Below are 17,571 nucleotides of genomic sequence, written 5' to 3' on the forward strand. Positions count from 1 at the left end.
TATGTGAGTACTCATTTACATGCTGGTGTTACCATATTAACAATGAAGAAAATATATTTTGTTTATATTGCTGAACATATATACATATGTATCATTACAAAGATCAAGTGGATTCAGTAGCTTTTACATTTGTCATTTGTGGGTTTTTAAGTTAAACTGATATCTTAATTATTTTCTTACATCTTAAAGACAGGGCAGCTCTTAGAAGTTTTATTTCAAAAGTGATATGTTTCTTTGCCTACAAGAAGATTCTTTACATGTGGGAGAGGATTGCATACCCTGAGGGAAGGTACTAACTATGGAGTTGATAGGCTGTCCATATTAACTTTACATGATGCCATAAGTAGCAATCAATGTGGCTACTGCTCATGACCAGAAAATTCAGGACTTCCAATGGGAGGAAGGTGGAATTCAAGAGGCACAAAAACCAAACAAACAAAAAGACAAATCAGTCGAATCTGGAGAATGTGCTGAAGGTCATTCTTAAAGGCCAGTTTTATTGGTGCACTTTGAGTAAAAACAGGTTACATAATCATGTCCAGAGTTTAGGACTGTACTTTAATAGAAAGAAAGGACGGAAGGAAGAGAGGGAGGGAGGCAGGGAGGGAGAGAGAGAGAGAAAAAAAAAAAGAGAGAGAGAGAGAAAGAGAGAGAGAGAGAGAAAGAAAAAAGAAAGAAAGAAGGAAGGAAGGGAGAAAGAGAGAGGGAGAGGGAGAGAGAAGGACATTGCCATTTGCCATGGCACAATGAAGGAGAGCTGTGGTGTGAAATTCATTCTATGGGTCTTACATCTGGAGCTGTTCAGCTCCAGGAGGACCAAGGGAAGGTTTGAGGCTGAGAGAAGGTTCTGATAGTCTGCATGGTGGGGAGGATAATGTCTTCATTATTTAGGGATAATGAGGTCCCAGAACTCTGCCCAGTATGGAGGGGGACTGAGGGTAAAATGTGGGGTTGCTATGGTTGCCTTCTTGGGCTCAGACAAGGTAGGTGTCTAATATGAAATTTAATAGGATGAAGAGAAGGTTGTTCCCTAGGAGGAAAACCAGAGTGTAGATCAGGATGGACAGAGAGTGACAAGATCAGAGGTATCAGAATGCCTGAATATAGGGGACTCGTGGCACTTGGCATTCTAGCTTATGAAGTTATCAAGGTATTTAAGAATTTAGAAGTCAGCCGGGCGTGCTAGCACACACCTTTAATCCCAGCACTCGGGAGGCAGAGGTAGGAAGTTTGCTGTGAGTTCGAGGCCACCCTGAGATTACATAGTGAGTTCCAGGTCACCCTGAGCTAGAGTGAAACCCTACCTCAAAAAAACAAACAAACAAACAAACAAAAAAAAGAATTTAGAAGTCAAATGTGCCAGCTTCAGGCCAGCAGTAATCCAATTTATATTGTGACCAGACTGTGAGGCCGGTGGAGTTCTGGAAATTTCAGAATCCATGGTGGGGGAGAAATGCTGGGGTGTTGCTGAGGAACAGACATTCCTGGATCTGAGGATAGAAGCTGGAGACTTTCTCCTGGAGAAGGGCAGGGAAGGGGGCATTCAGAATTAAAGTGGGTATCCACAAGCAATTGATTCTGACAACAGGCTCCCAGAGCAGTCCTCCAAGAACAAGACAGGTAGGGTTTCTGGTCTCTTTCTCCTAGATACCACAAGAAAGACTGATGGCAGGCGGACTCATCATGTCCTTGGATGGCCCATTGTTGGATATCCTGTGTATATGGTAAATGGCCTCTATGGCTAGTGCCAAGAAGAGGGGAAAAGAAAAAAATTGAGGCAGACAGATTACTCTACTGAGCCATGAGACAATTGTTCTAGTCATCTAGGAATTTTGAGAACCCACAGAAGAGTATCCCTGGCTGTACCATCCTCCTCATGGGAGTTCTCATACAACCAACAGTGGTGAAAGAGAGTAATTAAAATAGTGGGGGCGGGGTGGGGGGACCGGATGGAAGTTAAGAATGCCTCAGTATCCAGGGATTTGCTGCCCATTGTCTCCACTCCAAATATCTGTCCCAGTTTTTGGAACCAAATGTTAAAAAACAAAAGCCAGGAATGAGTAGAAAATGAGATGAACAGAAAGGACTTGGCTAAACAGCTGAAACAGGCATTATTTGGGGAAAGCCTGAGAAGAGCCAGGCAGGTCAGGAACAGCCTCCCTTACACAGTAGGGGCTCTTATTGGGGCAGTGGGGCCATTGGAAGCGACTACATATTAAATATGAACATAAGTATGATTAGAGGAAGAGTATCTAAAGGAAAGACTCAAGGTAGCTCAGGTCTGTGCTTCTCCTGCCTTTGTCAGTATATTTCCCCTTAAATCCAGTCAGTCCAGATTGGGTTTCAAATGGGTCTTTGCAGTATCTGCCCCTCTGCCTGGATCACATTCTATCCCTTTCTTGCCTGTAGACACCCACCTGTCTTTCACTGGTCAGTCCAAGTGCAAGGGACCTTTGAGGTCTTGCTCAGATAGGATCTTCCTTCCTAATATGACCTTTCTCATAACACTGTACCATCTATAGCACCTACCAAGTTGTGTATCTTTATCTCTTTGTGAGATTATGAATCTGGGTTGTCAGATGAAAAGCTGGAGGACCGAGGACATGGGCTAACCTATGGATTTGTTTTCTTTGCATACTATTTTGACCATGTAATGGATTTATTTATTTATTTCTAAAAACCCAATAAACATGGCCTACGGTAAGCATGTGGAAAGTTTAGGGTTTGATCAAATATATTCTTGATGAGCCATGGTTACCTTCCTCCCTGTCATGAAGAAACAAGATATACTTTCACTTTGAGCATCAGGCCACACTCTCTTCCTGGAACTGTTCTTCACCCTATATTTGAAAATCTCTAAATTTTGATTTCTGTCACTATGTCAGGCTTTGAGCAGACTATCCCACTGGCCACTCAGCCTGGGTTCTCTGATGCTATCCTTGATAGGTCTTACCTAGGATAACTGTTGTCCCTCAGCAAACCTGGCTTAGGTAGTTTCTAGCCTCCACCATTCTCCACCTGTACACTCATTCTCTTCTCTGTACCACCTCCCAGCCTGTTCTCCCTTCATGGAACCTACCAATCACTCTCTTCCCCACATCCCTCCTGCTCTCTGGAGCTTTGCCCAACCCTTTTGCCTCATTCTCTGCAACCATAGCTGCACTGCATTTAGGGCAGCAGCTGAGTACTCATTGTGTTTTTTCTTCTTCCTTTACAAGGAAGAGCAGTCTCCCTAGGCAGAGTGAAGACAGGAATGCGCAGACTGAGGCTACTACCATACTTCCTTGTGTCTTTGCTGCCTCAGCATGGTGTTTTGCATGCAGTGCATAGGCTCTGACTAAGTAAGAAAGGAAGGATGATTTTGTTGGCTAATTCTAGAGAGTCTTGTATTTTTTAGGGCTGGACAAAAAGGAAGGAAGCCAAAGGAGACAGAGAGTTCTGCCAGAAGGAGTAGCCCATACTTAAGATCTCTGCTGTCCCTGACAAGCCAAGTGCAGGAAAGATTGTGTGAGAAGACAAGTGTTGTCACATCAGCCTGCCTAGCCAACTGCTCTTGTTGTCATCTCCCAGCCAGGGAAGCAGAAGGCAAATTTCTCATTGATCACCTGGAATCACTGCCTCCTAATCGTAAGGTAGCATAGAATGAGGTAATTTATGTCAGTCACCTAGTTCATGCCTGAAATCTTTTGGTGGGAGTCAATATTCAGTTCTCTCTTTTGTCATTGGGTGTCAATACACCCAGTCTTACACTAGTTTTCTGATCTGCAGGTGGCCATTGTCAGACATAGGCAGGGCCCTGGGTTAAAGCAAACCTAAGCTGTCTGACAAGAAGGCCCCAGGCTATGAAGAGGTTGCAGCAGCCTGAACTGCTGGTCATATCTAGGGGACTTGACTGACAGGGAAGCTCCTCACTCCATTCTTGGGTGTTGAAGTGAGCCAGGATCCTCCCCAGACAAAATCTCAAGCCCCGAGATCAGCAGGAAGTGAGGCCACTCCCTCTCCAAGCACAGCATACCTGAACAATTAGATGAGATTTAAGCTTTACCCATAATCCTGTGACCTTTGGCCAGTGGCCTAGGAAACTCCTTATATGGTATCAGCCAGCACCTTTGCACAGCTCATCCCCCTGTACCCTATACCTTCCCCCTGTCATTGCCTATGTGCTGGAATGAATGCCCCTATATGCTAATTAAGCATCAGCAAGCAACCTTGTACATCCCTTAGGACCCTATTCCCACCCTCAACTGCTTATAAACCTATTTCCATGACAATAAATGGAGAGCTGTTCACAGAAACTGTCTTCTGAAAGTCTTTTCTTTCACACTCACTGCCATGGTTGCCTGGGATGCCTTGGGGGACTGCAGCTGGCCCAAGGATCCAGGAACCTACAGGCCATACCTGAATATGGAAGAGAAACAAGAAAAATGTATGGTAATAATGCACTTTCTCCAGAAACATTTATTACTGTTTTCTTTGAGCTTAACAAAGTAATGGGATTAGACAAGGAAAGCTTTTAGCCTTTGACAGGGGAAAGAGAAACAATGGACAATCCTGTAAGTTACAGGAAGAGGTCAGAATAGTTGAGAACCAGCAATTGAGTCTTTGGTCACAGCAGCTGAAGCACAGCAGCTGGTGTACTTGGGTGGGTGATTAGGACAGCATGCTGTGGTTAGATGGTGATTGGGAGGCTCCTGCTGGTCTGAGGAAGATACTAACTTGGCCACTGTGTCTAAGGGAGGCAGTTGGTCCTGGGTTGTGCTTCTGTGCTCTTCTGGAGGACATGGATAGCTATCTCCTGACAACACCAGGTCCACCTCCCTGTCATCTTCACATCAGGGAGTCTTTCTCTTCAGTGCCTCCTTGTGCAGCTCCACTAGGGATCCAATCCACTCTCCTGTTTTCTGCTTGGCTTCCTCCCAGCTGAAGAGGGGCACATAGTCCAGATCTCGCTGAGCTTTCTCATAGGAGAAGGTGAACACACTATTTGTCAATGTGACTAAGTGACGGTTGATTGGGGGTTGATATTTGAAAATTGGACGCAGCAGGAAGCTCACTGCTTCAAACAAGAAAGCTAGCCAGTAGAGCAGGGACAGGGGAAGACTCCAGCTGGAATCACGGCAGAAACCCCATTCTTTACTCAGGGTGTAATTTAAGTCATCATAGCTTTGGTGAGGGGTTTCATCTGAGATATAATAGAACTGTCCTTGTACTTTTGGTGCCCTCTTAGGATCTTGCAGGGCCCTGGAGGCCAGAATGTGGGCCCAGGCCACGTTACCCACATACACAGGGTTGGCTATGGAGAATTTGCCAGTAACTTCCAGGATGCCCTCATTCTTGAGGGCCCTAGTTACTAAAGCAGAAATGAATGAGCTTCCTTCCCCATAGATGTACATTGGCCTTAAAGAACAAGTGTACAATGTGCCACCATTTTTCAGAGTGCTCCCACTGGCTGCCAGGACTGCCTTCTCGGCTAGCCTTTTGCTGTATGGGTATGGGTCCGACCACACACTCTCATGATGTTCTTCCTCGTGGCCATTTTTGACAATCTCCTTGTAGGAATTGGGGCCAGCCACATCAACTGAGCTGGTGTAGATGAAAGTTGGCACACTAGCTTGGACACAGGCCTCCAACAAGAGCTGTGTACCTGCCAATAAATTAGAATATTATCAGTATCAGGGAAATAATCCATGGAGTCTCCATGGCCACAAAGTTCTGTTCATCCCTATCCCAAACCCAATCCCAATCCCAACTGGGCTGGTTGTGAGAGATGCACAATGCTCCTCATTGTCCCTCACTTAAACTACCATGTTACTGCTAGGGGAAGATGCAAAATCAAAAGATGCTGACAGTAGATTCTGGTTAGTAAGATTTTCTAGGCGTCTGTGCTCATTGACTTATGTTTATATTTGTGCATGTTTGTGCACCTTTGTGTAATTGGATTTGGGAAATGCACACAGGGCTTCTACTTTATTATAAATATGCCCATTAAAGAGTTACAGTTTTTTCATGCATATAATTTCCTAGGGAGAGTCACTTGAAACTCACAAAATCATGAATCTATATTCTCAGAATATACACAGACCTAGTTCTTGTCTAAGAAAGGAGAGCTCAAGAATTAACATCAGGGCTGGAGAGATGGCTTAGCGGTTAAGCGCTTGCCTATGAAGCCTAAGGACCCCGGTTCGAGGCTCGGTTCCCCAGGTCCCTCGTTAGCCAGATGCACAAGGGGGCGCAAGCGTCTGGAGTTTGTTTGCAGAGGCTGGAAGCCCTGGCGTGCCCATTCTCTCTCTCCCCCTCTATCTGTCTTTCTCTCTGTGTCTGTAGCTCTCAAATAAATTTTAAAAAATTTTTAAAAAGAGAATTAACATCATACAAGCTCATGCATATGTAATACAGGAAATATACAAATTATATAAGCATTACAGTGCTGCCATTTTTTCTCATTTAATGAAAATTAAAACTTTGCCTCAATGCCCACCAAATGGTTATTGAGTTTTAGCAAGATGTAGACAATCCAAGTTCTATCTCTGACTTTGTTTTTTCTACTTATGCATAATAAAGCTGATAAATATTCATTCTCGTTTGTATCCTGCAGCCCTATGCTGGCCTCTTCTTTTGTTTCTTTTTGTTTATTGAAATATTTATTTATTCTTTATTTGAGAGACAAGTAAGAGTTGTTTCACATCTGAGACATCTCTTCAGCTCTGCACTGGCCTTTTTTCTTTTAAGCCTACTAGAGAATTAGAAAGGAATATTTGCCCTCTACTGGGTCTTTCTGTGGCTGTCAACCCCTGCAGGTCCTGGAGGTATATGATAGTTCCCTCTCTGAAGATAGAAAGGAATTCCCTAGGCACAGGTTGTTTCTAAATGATTAAATTAATTTTCATTTAAATTATTAATTAAGTAATACTTTTGCCTATTTAAAGTATGTGCAATTTCATTTTCTGGAAAGTCCAAGTTGAAATACTTATATATTTATCTTTAGATAGGTTCTAGCCATGCTGCCCAGGCTGACCTCAGACTCCCTTGCCTCAGCTTCTTGAATATCTCTAACTACAAGTATATGCTACCACATCTAGCTTTGAAAAATCTGTTTTATGTGGGTGTATATATTTGTGTAGTATGTATGATGTGTGATATATGTATGTGTGTGTGCGTGCACAGATGCATACCCTAGGCATATGTGGGCCGAGGCCAGAACAGGATGCCATGTGCTCTTATGTTACCACTCATCTGCATATTCCCTTGAGATTCAGAGTTCTCCTTCAACCTGGAGCGTTAGTCAGTGAATCTCAGCAACTCTTTGTCTCTGAGCCCTGTTCTCCAAGACTGCAGTTAAAGATGTGTTTAGCTATGTCCAGCTTTTTATATTGGTTCTAGTGAATCATACTTGGTGGTCTATGGCCAAGAGGCCCTCATGTTTAAGTGTTAGGCCCTTTTAACAACATATTCCAAGCCTGAAAATTTCATTTTAATGAAGATAAATTTTTCAGTAGAGAAAATGTGGCTTAGTTTTACAAAGTGAGGAAATAGACATAATTGTGAAGTATTTTTTCATCCTGAGAGTTAACTACAGCATGGTAATGAAATGGTATCTCTTGCACAGCCCTTTTCATTTCATGTTTACTGTTGCTGGAAAATGCAATGGATAGGCCTTCTAAGAGAGGGGCAAGAAGTGAAAACATGAATTTAAAAAAATAGAAATGTGGCACTCTTTTGCAGTGTGTTTACAAAGAAACTTTTTTGAGAGGCTCTATGAGATTCAAAAGGAATTTGTTACTTTGGAAAGGAGTCTCTGAGTCAGTAAACCTAGATGCCCAGGAATGGAGCACATGTTTCCTAGTTCTTGAGGGTCAGTCTCCAAGGACCAGAGTTATGATATTTAATAGTTTATAGGGGGCTGATATGTCCATTTTAAATTAGATTGGGAAGCTATTATTTACAAAATGCAAAGCATTTATGAATGTGAACTTAAAGAAGAGTTTTTTGTGGCACCTGCCTAGAACCTGCTCTTGAAGACTAACTGCAATAGACAATTTGAAACTGTTAGATTTAAGAAAATGTAATGAGAAGGGTCACTCCTCCAGGTAGACCTCTTAGCAGCTCTGCTAGTTCTCTGGAGAGGAATTCTTCCTTGTGTGGGAGGGACAGCTCTCATGGGTTAGGTTTAATAGCCTGCTGAGCAGACACCTGTAACATCTGAGTGAGGCCAAAGAGAGGCGCTGGGTGGATGGATGCTTAGGGTATAGAGTGGGAAACCTTGGAATGAAAGTTCAGGGGAACTGCTTTCCTTGCTGTTGGAATGTGTTAGTATACATACTCAATCTACTACTTATGACCTACAGGGACTTGGCCACATTTCCTGTACCTTCTCATCTCAGTTTCTTCATTGAAACATACAGAGTAACAGCCATAAGCTCCTCCAGCTGGGAGTGGTGAGCAGATGAGCACTGAAGGTATTCCAGAATTTTCTCAACTTGTTTTACTGTCTTCTTCCACCCACTTATCTCTTCCTCAGATAGCATACCTTTTAGATTGACATCTATGATGGTCTGCTTGGGAATGACCCCTGAGACATCAATGACAGCAGCAGCATGGATGACAACAGATACACCCTGGCAGGCTCTCTTTAGGCACTGGGCATCTAGAATGTCCCCTTCCAGCACTGTCACCTTTTTCTTTGTCTGCAGCTCTGAAGAACATAAGCCAAGTCATTGGGAAGTTTTCTGGATGGTATGGAATGTTTTCTTATACAGATCACAGTTCCCTAGCTCTTCAAGGACCACCAGTGTGAGAAGATGATAGATAGGAAGCTCAATAAATGGAAGGTAAGAAAAAGGAATATGTTCACTTCTTCCCATTGCAGAAAACCAATCTGAGCAGGAAGTAATCAAATATGCCTAAACATGAAACGTGTGAACAATGGTAAGTTTATCAACTCTTAAGGAAAGCCATGAGATTACACACACTTGGGTATAATTTGGAAGAATTAGTGTTTAATTCTATGTGGAATAATGAATTAAGTATGGATTTTAACTGAAACAGAAACAGAGTTGTGGTGTGGGAAGTTACTAACACTTGCCTCTGGATAAGAAAAGCACATGTATATGGGCTGCGCTGAATGTCTCTTCCAGAGTTCTGATAAAGAAGAGCCAGATTCTAGCAGTGGGAGAAGCTAAGGGGACACACATATATGAATCTCAGATTCTGGAACTTACTGGGGTCTGGAATGAGTAAGACAAAAGGAGTTAACTTTATGAATGACTCAACTTGAGTGACTAAAGGGAGACTGGAAACATTGACAAGGAATTTAGGATGGATTTAACTGAACAACTTATAAAATATCACATATTATCAAAAATAGGTATCAATGTTGTAACTGAGTTTCCAAAGGACTTGATCATAGTCATCTGCCCCAAGACATTGATTATCACTTCAGTGTCTTCAAGCCTTCTGAAACCCACAAGATGATACACTTTGTTGCCTAATTGTATGCTACATGAGTATACTATAACTTACCTTCCATTTTTCAGACTGGCTTCCTGAGTCCCACATAATAGAGAGAAAAATAATGTTCGAGAAGTTTAAGGATATAGTTATGGACACACACACACACACACACACACACACACACACACACACACACACACACAAACACTGCAGATAATACACCTGCTCCTGGCTCAACTTGTGCTCTTGTCCATTCTCCTGCATCCCAAGGGTGCTTAGGGTTTCCCAGAATCAATTTTTCTGAAACAAAGTAAGTCTATTGTATTAAAATTGGAAATGAAGCTAAACAACAGAGACAGCAGAGGCAGTGACAGAGACACAAAGAGAGAGCAGAAATCCAGGGATACAGTCATGCATCCTGGAGTTTGCTCTCAATTCTCTGCTGATTGTTTGTTCCAGGACACTTTCCCTTGGAAGGCAATTCCAGGAAATGCCTGAAGTGAAGTGGGGTCAGGCATGTTAGACAGTGGAATTCTTTGATTGTATCATCCTTTGCTCCCTTCTTCCTCTGCTTCTGCTTTGTTGCTGACTTCAGACAGACTAACTTAGAGGAGTGACTAGAGCACGTCAGTGGGAGCTCAGAGGACAGTGAAGTAGACTCACTCACCAGTTCTCAGAAACCCTTATATTCCTGGAGAGGACACCTTCACTGCTTCATAGTACAGACATAGTTCCTATCTTGTCCAACACACTGTGGACTTGGCATTTTTTGCATAGCTGGGTCATGGAGATGGTGTTATGGTGTGAGTTATATCAGAAGGAGACCCAGAAAATCTGTAATACACACCTGAGTTGTCAGCCAGATTTGCCTTGTTCTAGCTATGGGGCTTGGACAAACCAATTAACCTCTATGCTTATGTCTTCATCTGTAAAAACGGAGGATAAAAATGGTATTCATGGGGCTGGAGTGGCTTAGTGGTTAAGATGCTTGCCTGCAAAGCCTAAGGACTCAGGTTCAATTTCCCAGTACCCACATAAGCCTTTGGAGTTTGTTTGCAGTGGCTAGAGGTCCTGGTGCACCATTTTTTTCTCTCTCTGCCTCTTTCTCTCTCTCAAATAAATAAATAATGGTATTCATATCCTAGGGATTTCATGTGGAAATAATGAGTTATGTATAACCTCAAATACATTCTATAGAGCATGGCAGAGAAAGAACACTGTAAGGATTGCCCACTGTTACCTTCATATAGGCTTCATCCATCCTTCATCTCATGAACTGCTCCCATTGTGGAGCTATTCCTCTAGAATCAGCTATGCCCTTACCTGTTTGTAAATATTATTGAGACTTTAGGATCCTAACTAACAGAATTGGCTGTGTGTTACTACTTAGTTATTAGAGGCAACATTCACAGAAACTCAGATCAGATACAAACAATTGAGTTACAGGGTAGATATTGCCTCACATGGCAGGGGAGAGTCTTTGGTCAGTGTGCACTTACACTAAGGTAGAGGGCAGACAACTGGTATAGGGCACACAGGGACCATGAGAAAGACTGTACACTCTGTGCCAAGAGGTGGCTACAAAGCAAAGTGAATGGGGATTTAAGGATGAGGATCTAGCCTGAATTTTGCATTCTGTACCCCATTAATCAAATGATGTTTGTCTGTTTACCTTTTCTTTCTCCATCACAAAGACATTGCTGTCCAGGTGGGTGGGTGAGTTCTCTTTCCTACCTTCCATGCAGGGTTATTTTGAGGATCTGGGGTTGAAATAGGAGGCACTATATATCTTCCCATCATTTTTGCTGTTAATCTCTATCTATCTATCTATCTATCTATCTATCTATCTATCTATCTATCCAGTACCTGGGACAGACATGTCACAAAACAATAATGGATTGCTCCATCAAATTCTTCATTTTTTGTGACAATAAACAAGAGTAAGACATGGTAAGCAACATACAAGTGGAATCATGGTGGATAGTCATGCTCATAGTTGCTCTATGGCTGTGTTTCTAGGTGATCTTGTGCATTTGGCCAGAAATTCGCTTTCTCATTCTCTATCTCTGCCTCTGTCTCTTCCTCTCATTTTGAATATACATACATATATGCACACATTTATATCACATCACATGGATAAATGAACCACACCTTCATTTCCTTTTACCTTATTTCCACCTAAGATGCTAACTGAGCTAACATCACCAAACAAAGCAGAAAAAAACAAATGCACATACAGCCAGACCCGAAACATCAGAAAAGTCAGGGATTGCTGTGGAAGTTTCCAAGTTATGATGTTCTATAGATATTGCACAGCAATTGGGAAGTCGACATTCTAGAGCTGTAGGTAAGGGAGAGAAGTGACATTGTGACTTACTGATTACAAAGGGAGATATCTGAGGTCCAGTTACTGCCCAGGACTAAAGACCAGAATTCAGTCTCTAGATAAGTGTGAACATGGAGGGAGCTTTATGGCTCCAAGCGTCCTTTATTTGCTAGACAGAGTCCTGCTCACAGCCTCTCACAGCTCAAAATGCATACATGCACTGATGTTTCAAGTTTACTTACTAGAAAGATCCTCCTTGGTTTCTGGTTTGAAGACCTTGTCTAGGGCTCTGACCTCTTGTAGCTCCTTCTCCTGTACCAACAAGTGCACGATCCTCTGTCCCAGGAACCCTCCTGCTCCTGTCACCAAGCAGCTCCACCCAGGCATGGCCAATGCAGGAATCAGATCAGTGAGGAACAGCTGTAATGCAGGGTAAAACTGAAGAAGGCTAAAAAGAGAGGTCTAGTGGACACAGGGTCACAGATACTGTTTGTGATGACATGGATGGGAAAGCCTAATTAAATGCATTTCCCCCCTTCTGAACTCTCACAACACACATCATTTCTATTCCAAAATATGAGGGGATTTTACTCTAGCATCAAGAAATGAATCAAGTCTGTAATGGACACAAGCTGGATGACCCCTAATACAAGTTAGTTCTGACAATGTCTGCCAGTAGACAGTGTCAGACCCACAGAATGACACCCTGTCCCAAGACTTCTTCCTATCCTTTTTGCTGTTACTCTCAAGCCTGTACTTTTGTGAAACCTACCCTCAGTGTACCAGGATAGATTGTTGAAGTACCTCATGGCACTTAAAAATTTCTACTTACATTTGCCAGCTACAAAGGATACAGATGCAGGGATGTACAGAATGAGGAATGAAGGAAGGAGCCTGGACCTTCTATGTCCTTGGTGGATGTACCACCTGTGAACTCTTCAGGGGTTCAGCTTTCTGGAAGCTCACTGAACCATGTTTGAGGGTTTTATTTAGAGACTCCACTTATAGGCATGATTGAACCAGGAAGAATCTTGTTGAAATGTGATAGGACACAAAGTATTTGGCCAAGTGCTATCTGATGCGACACTTAGTCCAGTAAGGATTGTCTGTTGAGATTCTTTAGCATATGTTCCTTCAGGTTATGGGACAAGTATCCTTCAGAAATAGGAGCATCTCCTGACCTACTCTAGCTTACCTTGGAGTGAGATATGAATCAGGAACTGTGAACAAAAAGCATAGTATAGTTTTTGAATATAAATTCTTTTTTTTTTTAAATTTTTTTAAATTAGTTTTCTATTCAGCAAATACAGGCAGTTTGGTACCATTATTAGGCTCATCCGTGACCTACCCCCTCCCCAATAACCCCTCCTTGTTAATGTATATGGGTCATGCATTGTGGAGTTAGCCCACAGTTATTGGTATGATAAATGTCTCTGCATATCATGACCCAACATGTGGCTCTGACATACTTTCCACCTCTTTTTCTGCAAAATTTCCCTGAGCCATGTTGGGTTCATTTTTGGTCTGCTGCAGTGATGAGGTGTTGGGGGCATCTGAGGCTCTGGCTCTATGATTTGGTAGGAGATGATTTTTCTCTGGGTTGGTCTCCTTCCCCCTTGTGCTGGTATCTGGTTCATCAGGAAAACAGCACCTATGCTAGTTTTGCCAATTTTCCTTAGTTTCAGTTGGGGCCTTTTTGAGGTATGATGGGGTGGCTCTCTCCTTAGGATCTGTATCTATCTGAAAAAGAGAAGCAGAATCTCCAATGGACAGTAAGTTAGCACCAGGACAAATGAGATAACCCTTACTTTTTTAATACAGAGTTTAATAGGTGTAGGCCCTCTTGTACCCCATGATTGATGGTAGCTTGATATTGGAGAGTGGGCTTATGTTTGGATATAGTTCTGACTTGTTTCCCAGCTCCAGCTATGGGTCTTGTACCACTGAGGGGATCAGTTAGCCAAATCAAGAGCAGTTGGTTCCCCACCATGGCTGTGAGCCACTATTGCACTTGTGTAGGCAGCACACCAGGTTATTTGTTGCTAAGTAGGTTAGACCATGAGTTGTTTGGACAGATATTGGTCATTTCCCCCAGTCGCCCATGTAGCACCTTCTGGCACTAGACACGCTGACTGTCTTGGGACTGACTCTCTCCTGGCCTCCAGCCATGCCGTTCCATTTTATGTGTCAGCTGCATATGGAGTCTTCAGCAATAGGGTCTTACCACTGATCTTTGGTGGGTCATCAAGTACTCTGACAGAAATCTGTCATTCTTTTAGGAAAGCTTGTAGGTTTCTCTGATCAAAAGCTCATTGTGGATGATAGCCCCATGCTGGTACTGAGAGTTACAGGTCAGTGCCCACTAAGAAAATGAGGAAAAAGATAATATACAAGAGTTAGGGCGGGGGGGAGCGGGAGGGAGGGAAGATGTAGAAGATTTGGGTTAGACTTGATCCTACCCTCTCCAGTGTCTTGTGGTTTAGGTGTTTCCTGTAAGGGCCTGGTGAAGGTTCAGCCATTTGTTCTGCCTTTTAGGAAGTAGAATTTTATGGTACCATTGCCATTTGGGTCTAGATTAGTGTTTCCCACCCCTTCGATGCCCTCCCCTCCCTCCCCCTCCATCCTAGTGTCTAGTCCATGGGATGCCTGCTGGGTATGTAAGGCAAGTTGGGTAGATTAAGGTTAGGTGCTGTAGATGAGTGAGACTATGTGGCTATTTTTTTCTGTGATTGGGTAAGTTCACTGAGAATGATTTGTTCTAGGTTCAACCATTTTTTCTCAAATTTCTTTGTGTCATTTTTTTCTTACTGCTGTATAGAATTCCATTGTGTAGATATACCACATCTTAGTTACCCATTCTTCTAGTGATGGACATCTAGATTGATTCCAGCTCTTAGCCATTAGCTATTATTGTGCTGCTACAAACATGGTTGAGCAAATCTCTCTGGCTTGTGGTTTGAAGGTTTTAGGGTAGATGCCCAGTATGGGAATAACTGGGTCTGTTGGTATCTCTATAGTCAGCTTTTACAGTAGTCTCCATATTGCTTTCCAAAGTGGTTGTACCATCCTACATTCCCACCAACAGTGGATGAGTGAACACAAATTCTTTATGTTAAATGGATATACAACTCAAGAACCTGCCCAATTATTGGAATTTTATTCAATCTTTAATAAAGTCACTGCATCATATTATGTAAATGTGGCTCCAAAGCAAGGCCTCAAGTTTCACAGTTTCTTTCCATATATTCGTTCATATTCTTTCAGCTGTTCCAGTTAATACTCAACCCTGTAGATGGTTTTTAGCCTGCTGAGGCAAAAACACTCTGCTTTCACAGCACTGTTATTCTCTTGGCACTTTATTTTGAAAAGAAAAACACCTATACCTTATCCTGGAATGCTGGGAACAGTGCTGGTGGTATCTTTTTCTCCAACTGTTAGGGAGGTCTGGTATTCATCTATCGCCTCAAGTTGACTATGTTGTCTCCTGCTTCTGAGATAAGGAACTTGTTTCTTACTTTGTTTTGGTACAAGCCATTTTCTGTGTAAACGCTGCATGAATCATGCACACTGAGCTGTTCTAATAAAAGTTTTGCAAGTGCCGATTTTGGGACTCCTATGCTGGCCCAGCTTGGAGTCCCCTGGTTCTGGTGAAGTCAGCCTCAGTTCCTAAGCACCATTCAAGGCCTGCAACAAGTACAGTTGGTGCCAGCAGGTGGCGCCAACACAAACCTTTTCCCTTTAGGAACATTAGGTTAGGCTGCCTGCTTGTCTAGGCTGCTAATGAATTTCATATCGGTCAGATTTTGTATGGTAATCTTTGTTTTATTATTATTTAAATTACTCCCAAATATAACAAATGTATAAAACTTACTCATAGTCCTTCCATATTGACTGACCAGCAGAGAGAGACCATCTCACCCATCTATGTGAATAATATTCATTAAAATCTTTGTTTAATGCTATTAATATGCATATTTAATTTATCCCATTTCTTCTTAGTGACATTACAAGATTTCCATCCTGTTGTGGAGTTCCTTGTTTGCCAGATAAGACTTTTTACCTATCATATTAATTGCTTTTTCATTTCAAAGCAAATTAAGAAATAGTTTATTTTGGTTTATGATTTGAAATTACAGTTTATTTTGGTGGGGAAGACATGAGTGCATTAGCATAAAGGTCATATCGTGACTGCAATAAGGAAACAGGGAGCATTAGATGCTTCTGGTCAAACAGCTTTCTCCTTTTTTTCATAGTCTGGCACTGAGCCTGAAGAATATCACATATATTTAGGGAGGATATTCCCACTTCAATTAATCTAATGAAGACAATTCCTCATAGTCACACCCAGAAGCTTATTTCTTGGTTGACTCTAGGTCCTCTTAAGTTGGCTATATATATTATTCATCAAACTTTCATTAGTGCCAGGCGTGGTGGTCCACGCCTTTGATCCCAGCACTCGGGAGGCAGAAGTGGGAAGATCACCATGAGTTCAAGGTTACCCTGAGACTACATAGTGAATTCCAGATCAGCCTGAGCTAGAGTGAGACCCTACCTAAAAACAAAGCACACACACAAAAAACCCTTTCATTAGTATTTTTGATAACAGAAAAATTTCTGAGATGTCCTATATTTTGTAAAAGGCCAGAGAGTAGAAGATAAAAGAACCTATTCAGGTGACAATTTAGGGCAGAGCAAACAAACACAAAACTTTATCAATTTTCTAAGCATAAGTTGAAACTAGTTATTCAAAATACAAGGAGGTCTAGAGGTGTAGTTAGTTGATAGAGTTTCTGTCTGGCATACAGAGGGCTCTGGATTTGGTTGGCAAAAACAGTGGGAACAATAGGAAGAAATGGCTGACATTATCAAGGGGGCATTGCATTTTGCTTTTAATCTTATGAATTATCTTCCAGTCTCCAAATCTTGCTTTCCCATACCATCCTACTACTTTGTGATTCACAGTGCTTTTGCTCATCAAAATTTAAAAAAGTGTTTTTAACTCTGTCCAATTGTTTGATAATGGTAGTTTTAGGAACTTACCCAGACCTAGGACCTTTCTTATTCTTGGTTATCATTTGTAAGGAATATTTCAATAAGCTCTTTTATTTAAGACTTCTTTTGGCCAAAATGTTTTGATTTAATATTTTCTTTAAACTTTTTAAAGTTTCTAACCCCTGGGAATGAACCTGATCACTCTCCCCTATGCTATTTCCTCTTCTTTTCCTTTTAAAAAATAATAATTAATTTTGTGAGACAGAGAATATTAGAATGCTAGGGCTGCCTGCTACAGCAAATAAACCAAATGTATGTGTCACTTTGTGTGTCTGATTTTATGTGAGTACTGGGCAATTGAACCCAGACCACTAGGCTTTATAAGCGAACACCTTTAAACCACCATCTCTCCAGTACCCCTCCCTTTTTGAGGCATGGTCTTATGTCAGCCGGGGCTGGCCTGGAACTCACTATGTAGTCCCAGACTGGCCTTGAACTCACAGCGACCCTCCTATCTCTGCCTCCCAAAGTACTGGAACTAAAGGCATGGGCCACCATGCCAAACTTTTTTCACTTTTCTTAACCTCATGATTTTAATAATCTGTAGGATTCATTACAGCATGTGAGATAATGTTTCTTTGACCATTTAAAAAAAAATTTATATCACTTGTTACATGAGTGTGTCCTCCTCTCAAGAGTATTTCTCTTGACCTGGTTGATAAGCAAATGGAGCTGGTAAATGTCCTGGTTATCAGCAATCAGTCCCTCGTGGCCTGCACAGAAAGCATACCAGCTGTGTCATC

The 17,571-nt window shown here is 42.1% G+C and overlaps 1 protein-coding gene across 1 annotated transcript; it reads right to left on the reverse strand.

Moving 5' to 3' along the window:
• Positions 1–4,832: 4,832 nt before the first annotated feature.
• On the reverse strand, positions 4,833–12,163 carry LOC101606418 (3 beta-hydroxysteroid dehydrogenase/Delta 5-->4-isomerase type 1). The gene is made up of 3 exons (XM_004667492.2): positions 12,019–12,163; positions 8,528–8,692; positions 4,833–5,644 (listed from the first exon to the last, which is right to left on the reverse strand). The coding sequence occupies exons 1-3, from the start codon at positions 12,161–12,163 to the stop codon at positions 4,833–4,835; spliced, it is 1,122 nt and encodes a 373-aa protein (XP_004667549.2).
• Between the last annotated feature and the right edge of the window lie 5,408 nt (positions 12,164–17,571).

Source organism: Jaculus jaculus, chromosome 19 (assembly GCF_020740685.1).
Source record: "Jaculus jaculus isolate mJacJac1 chromosome 19, mJacJac1.mat.Y.cur, whole genome shotgun sequence".
NCBI lineage: Eukaryota > Metazoa > Chordata > Mammalia > Rodentia > Dipodidae > Jaculus > Jaculus jaculus.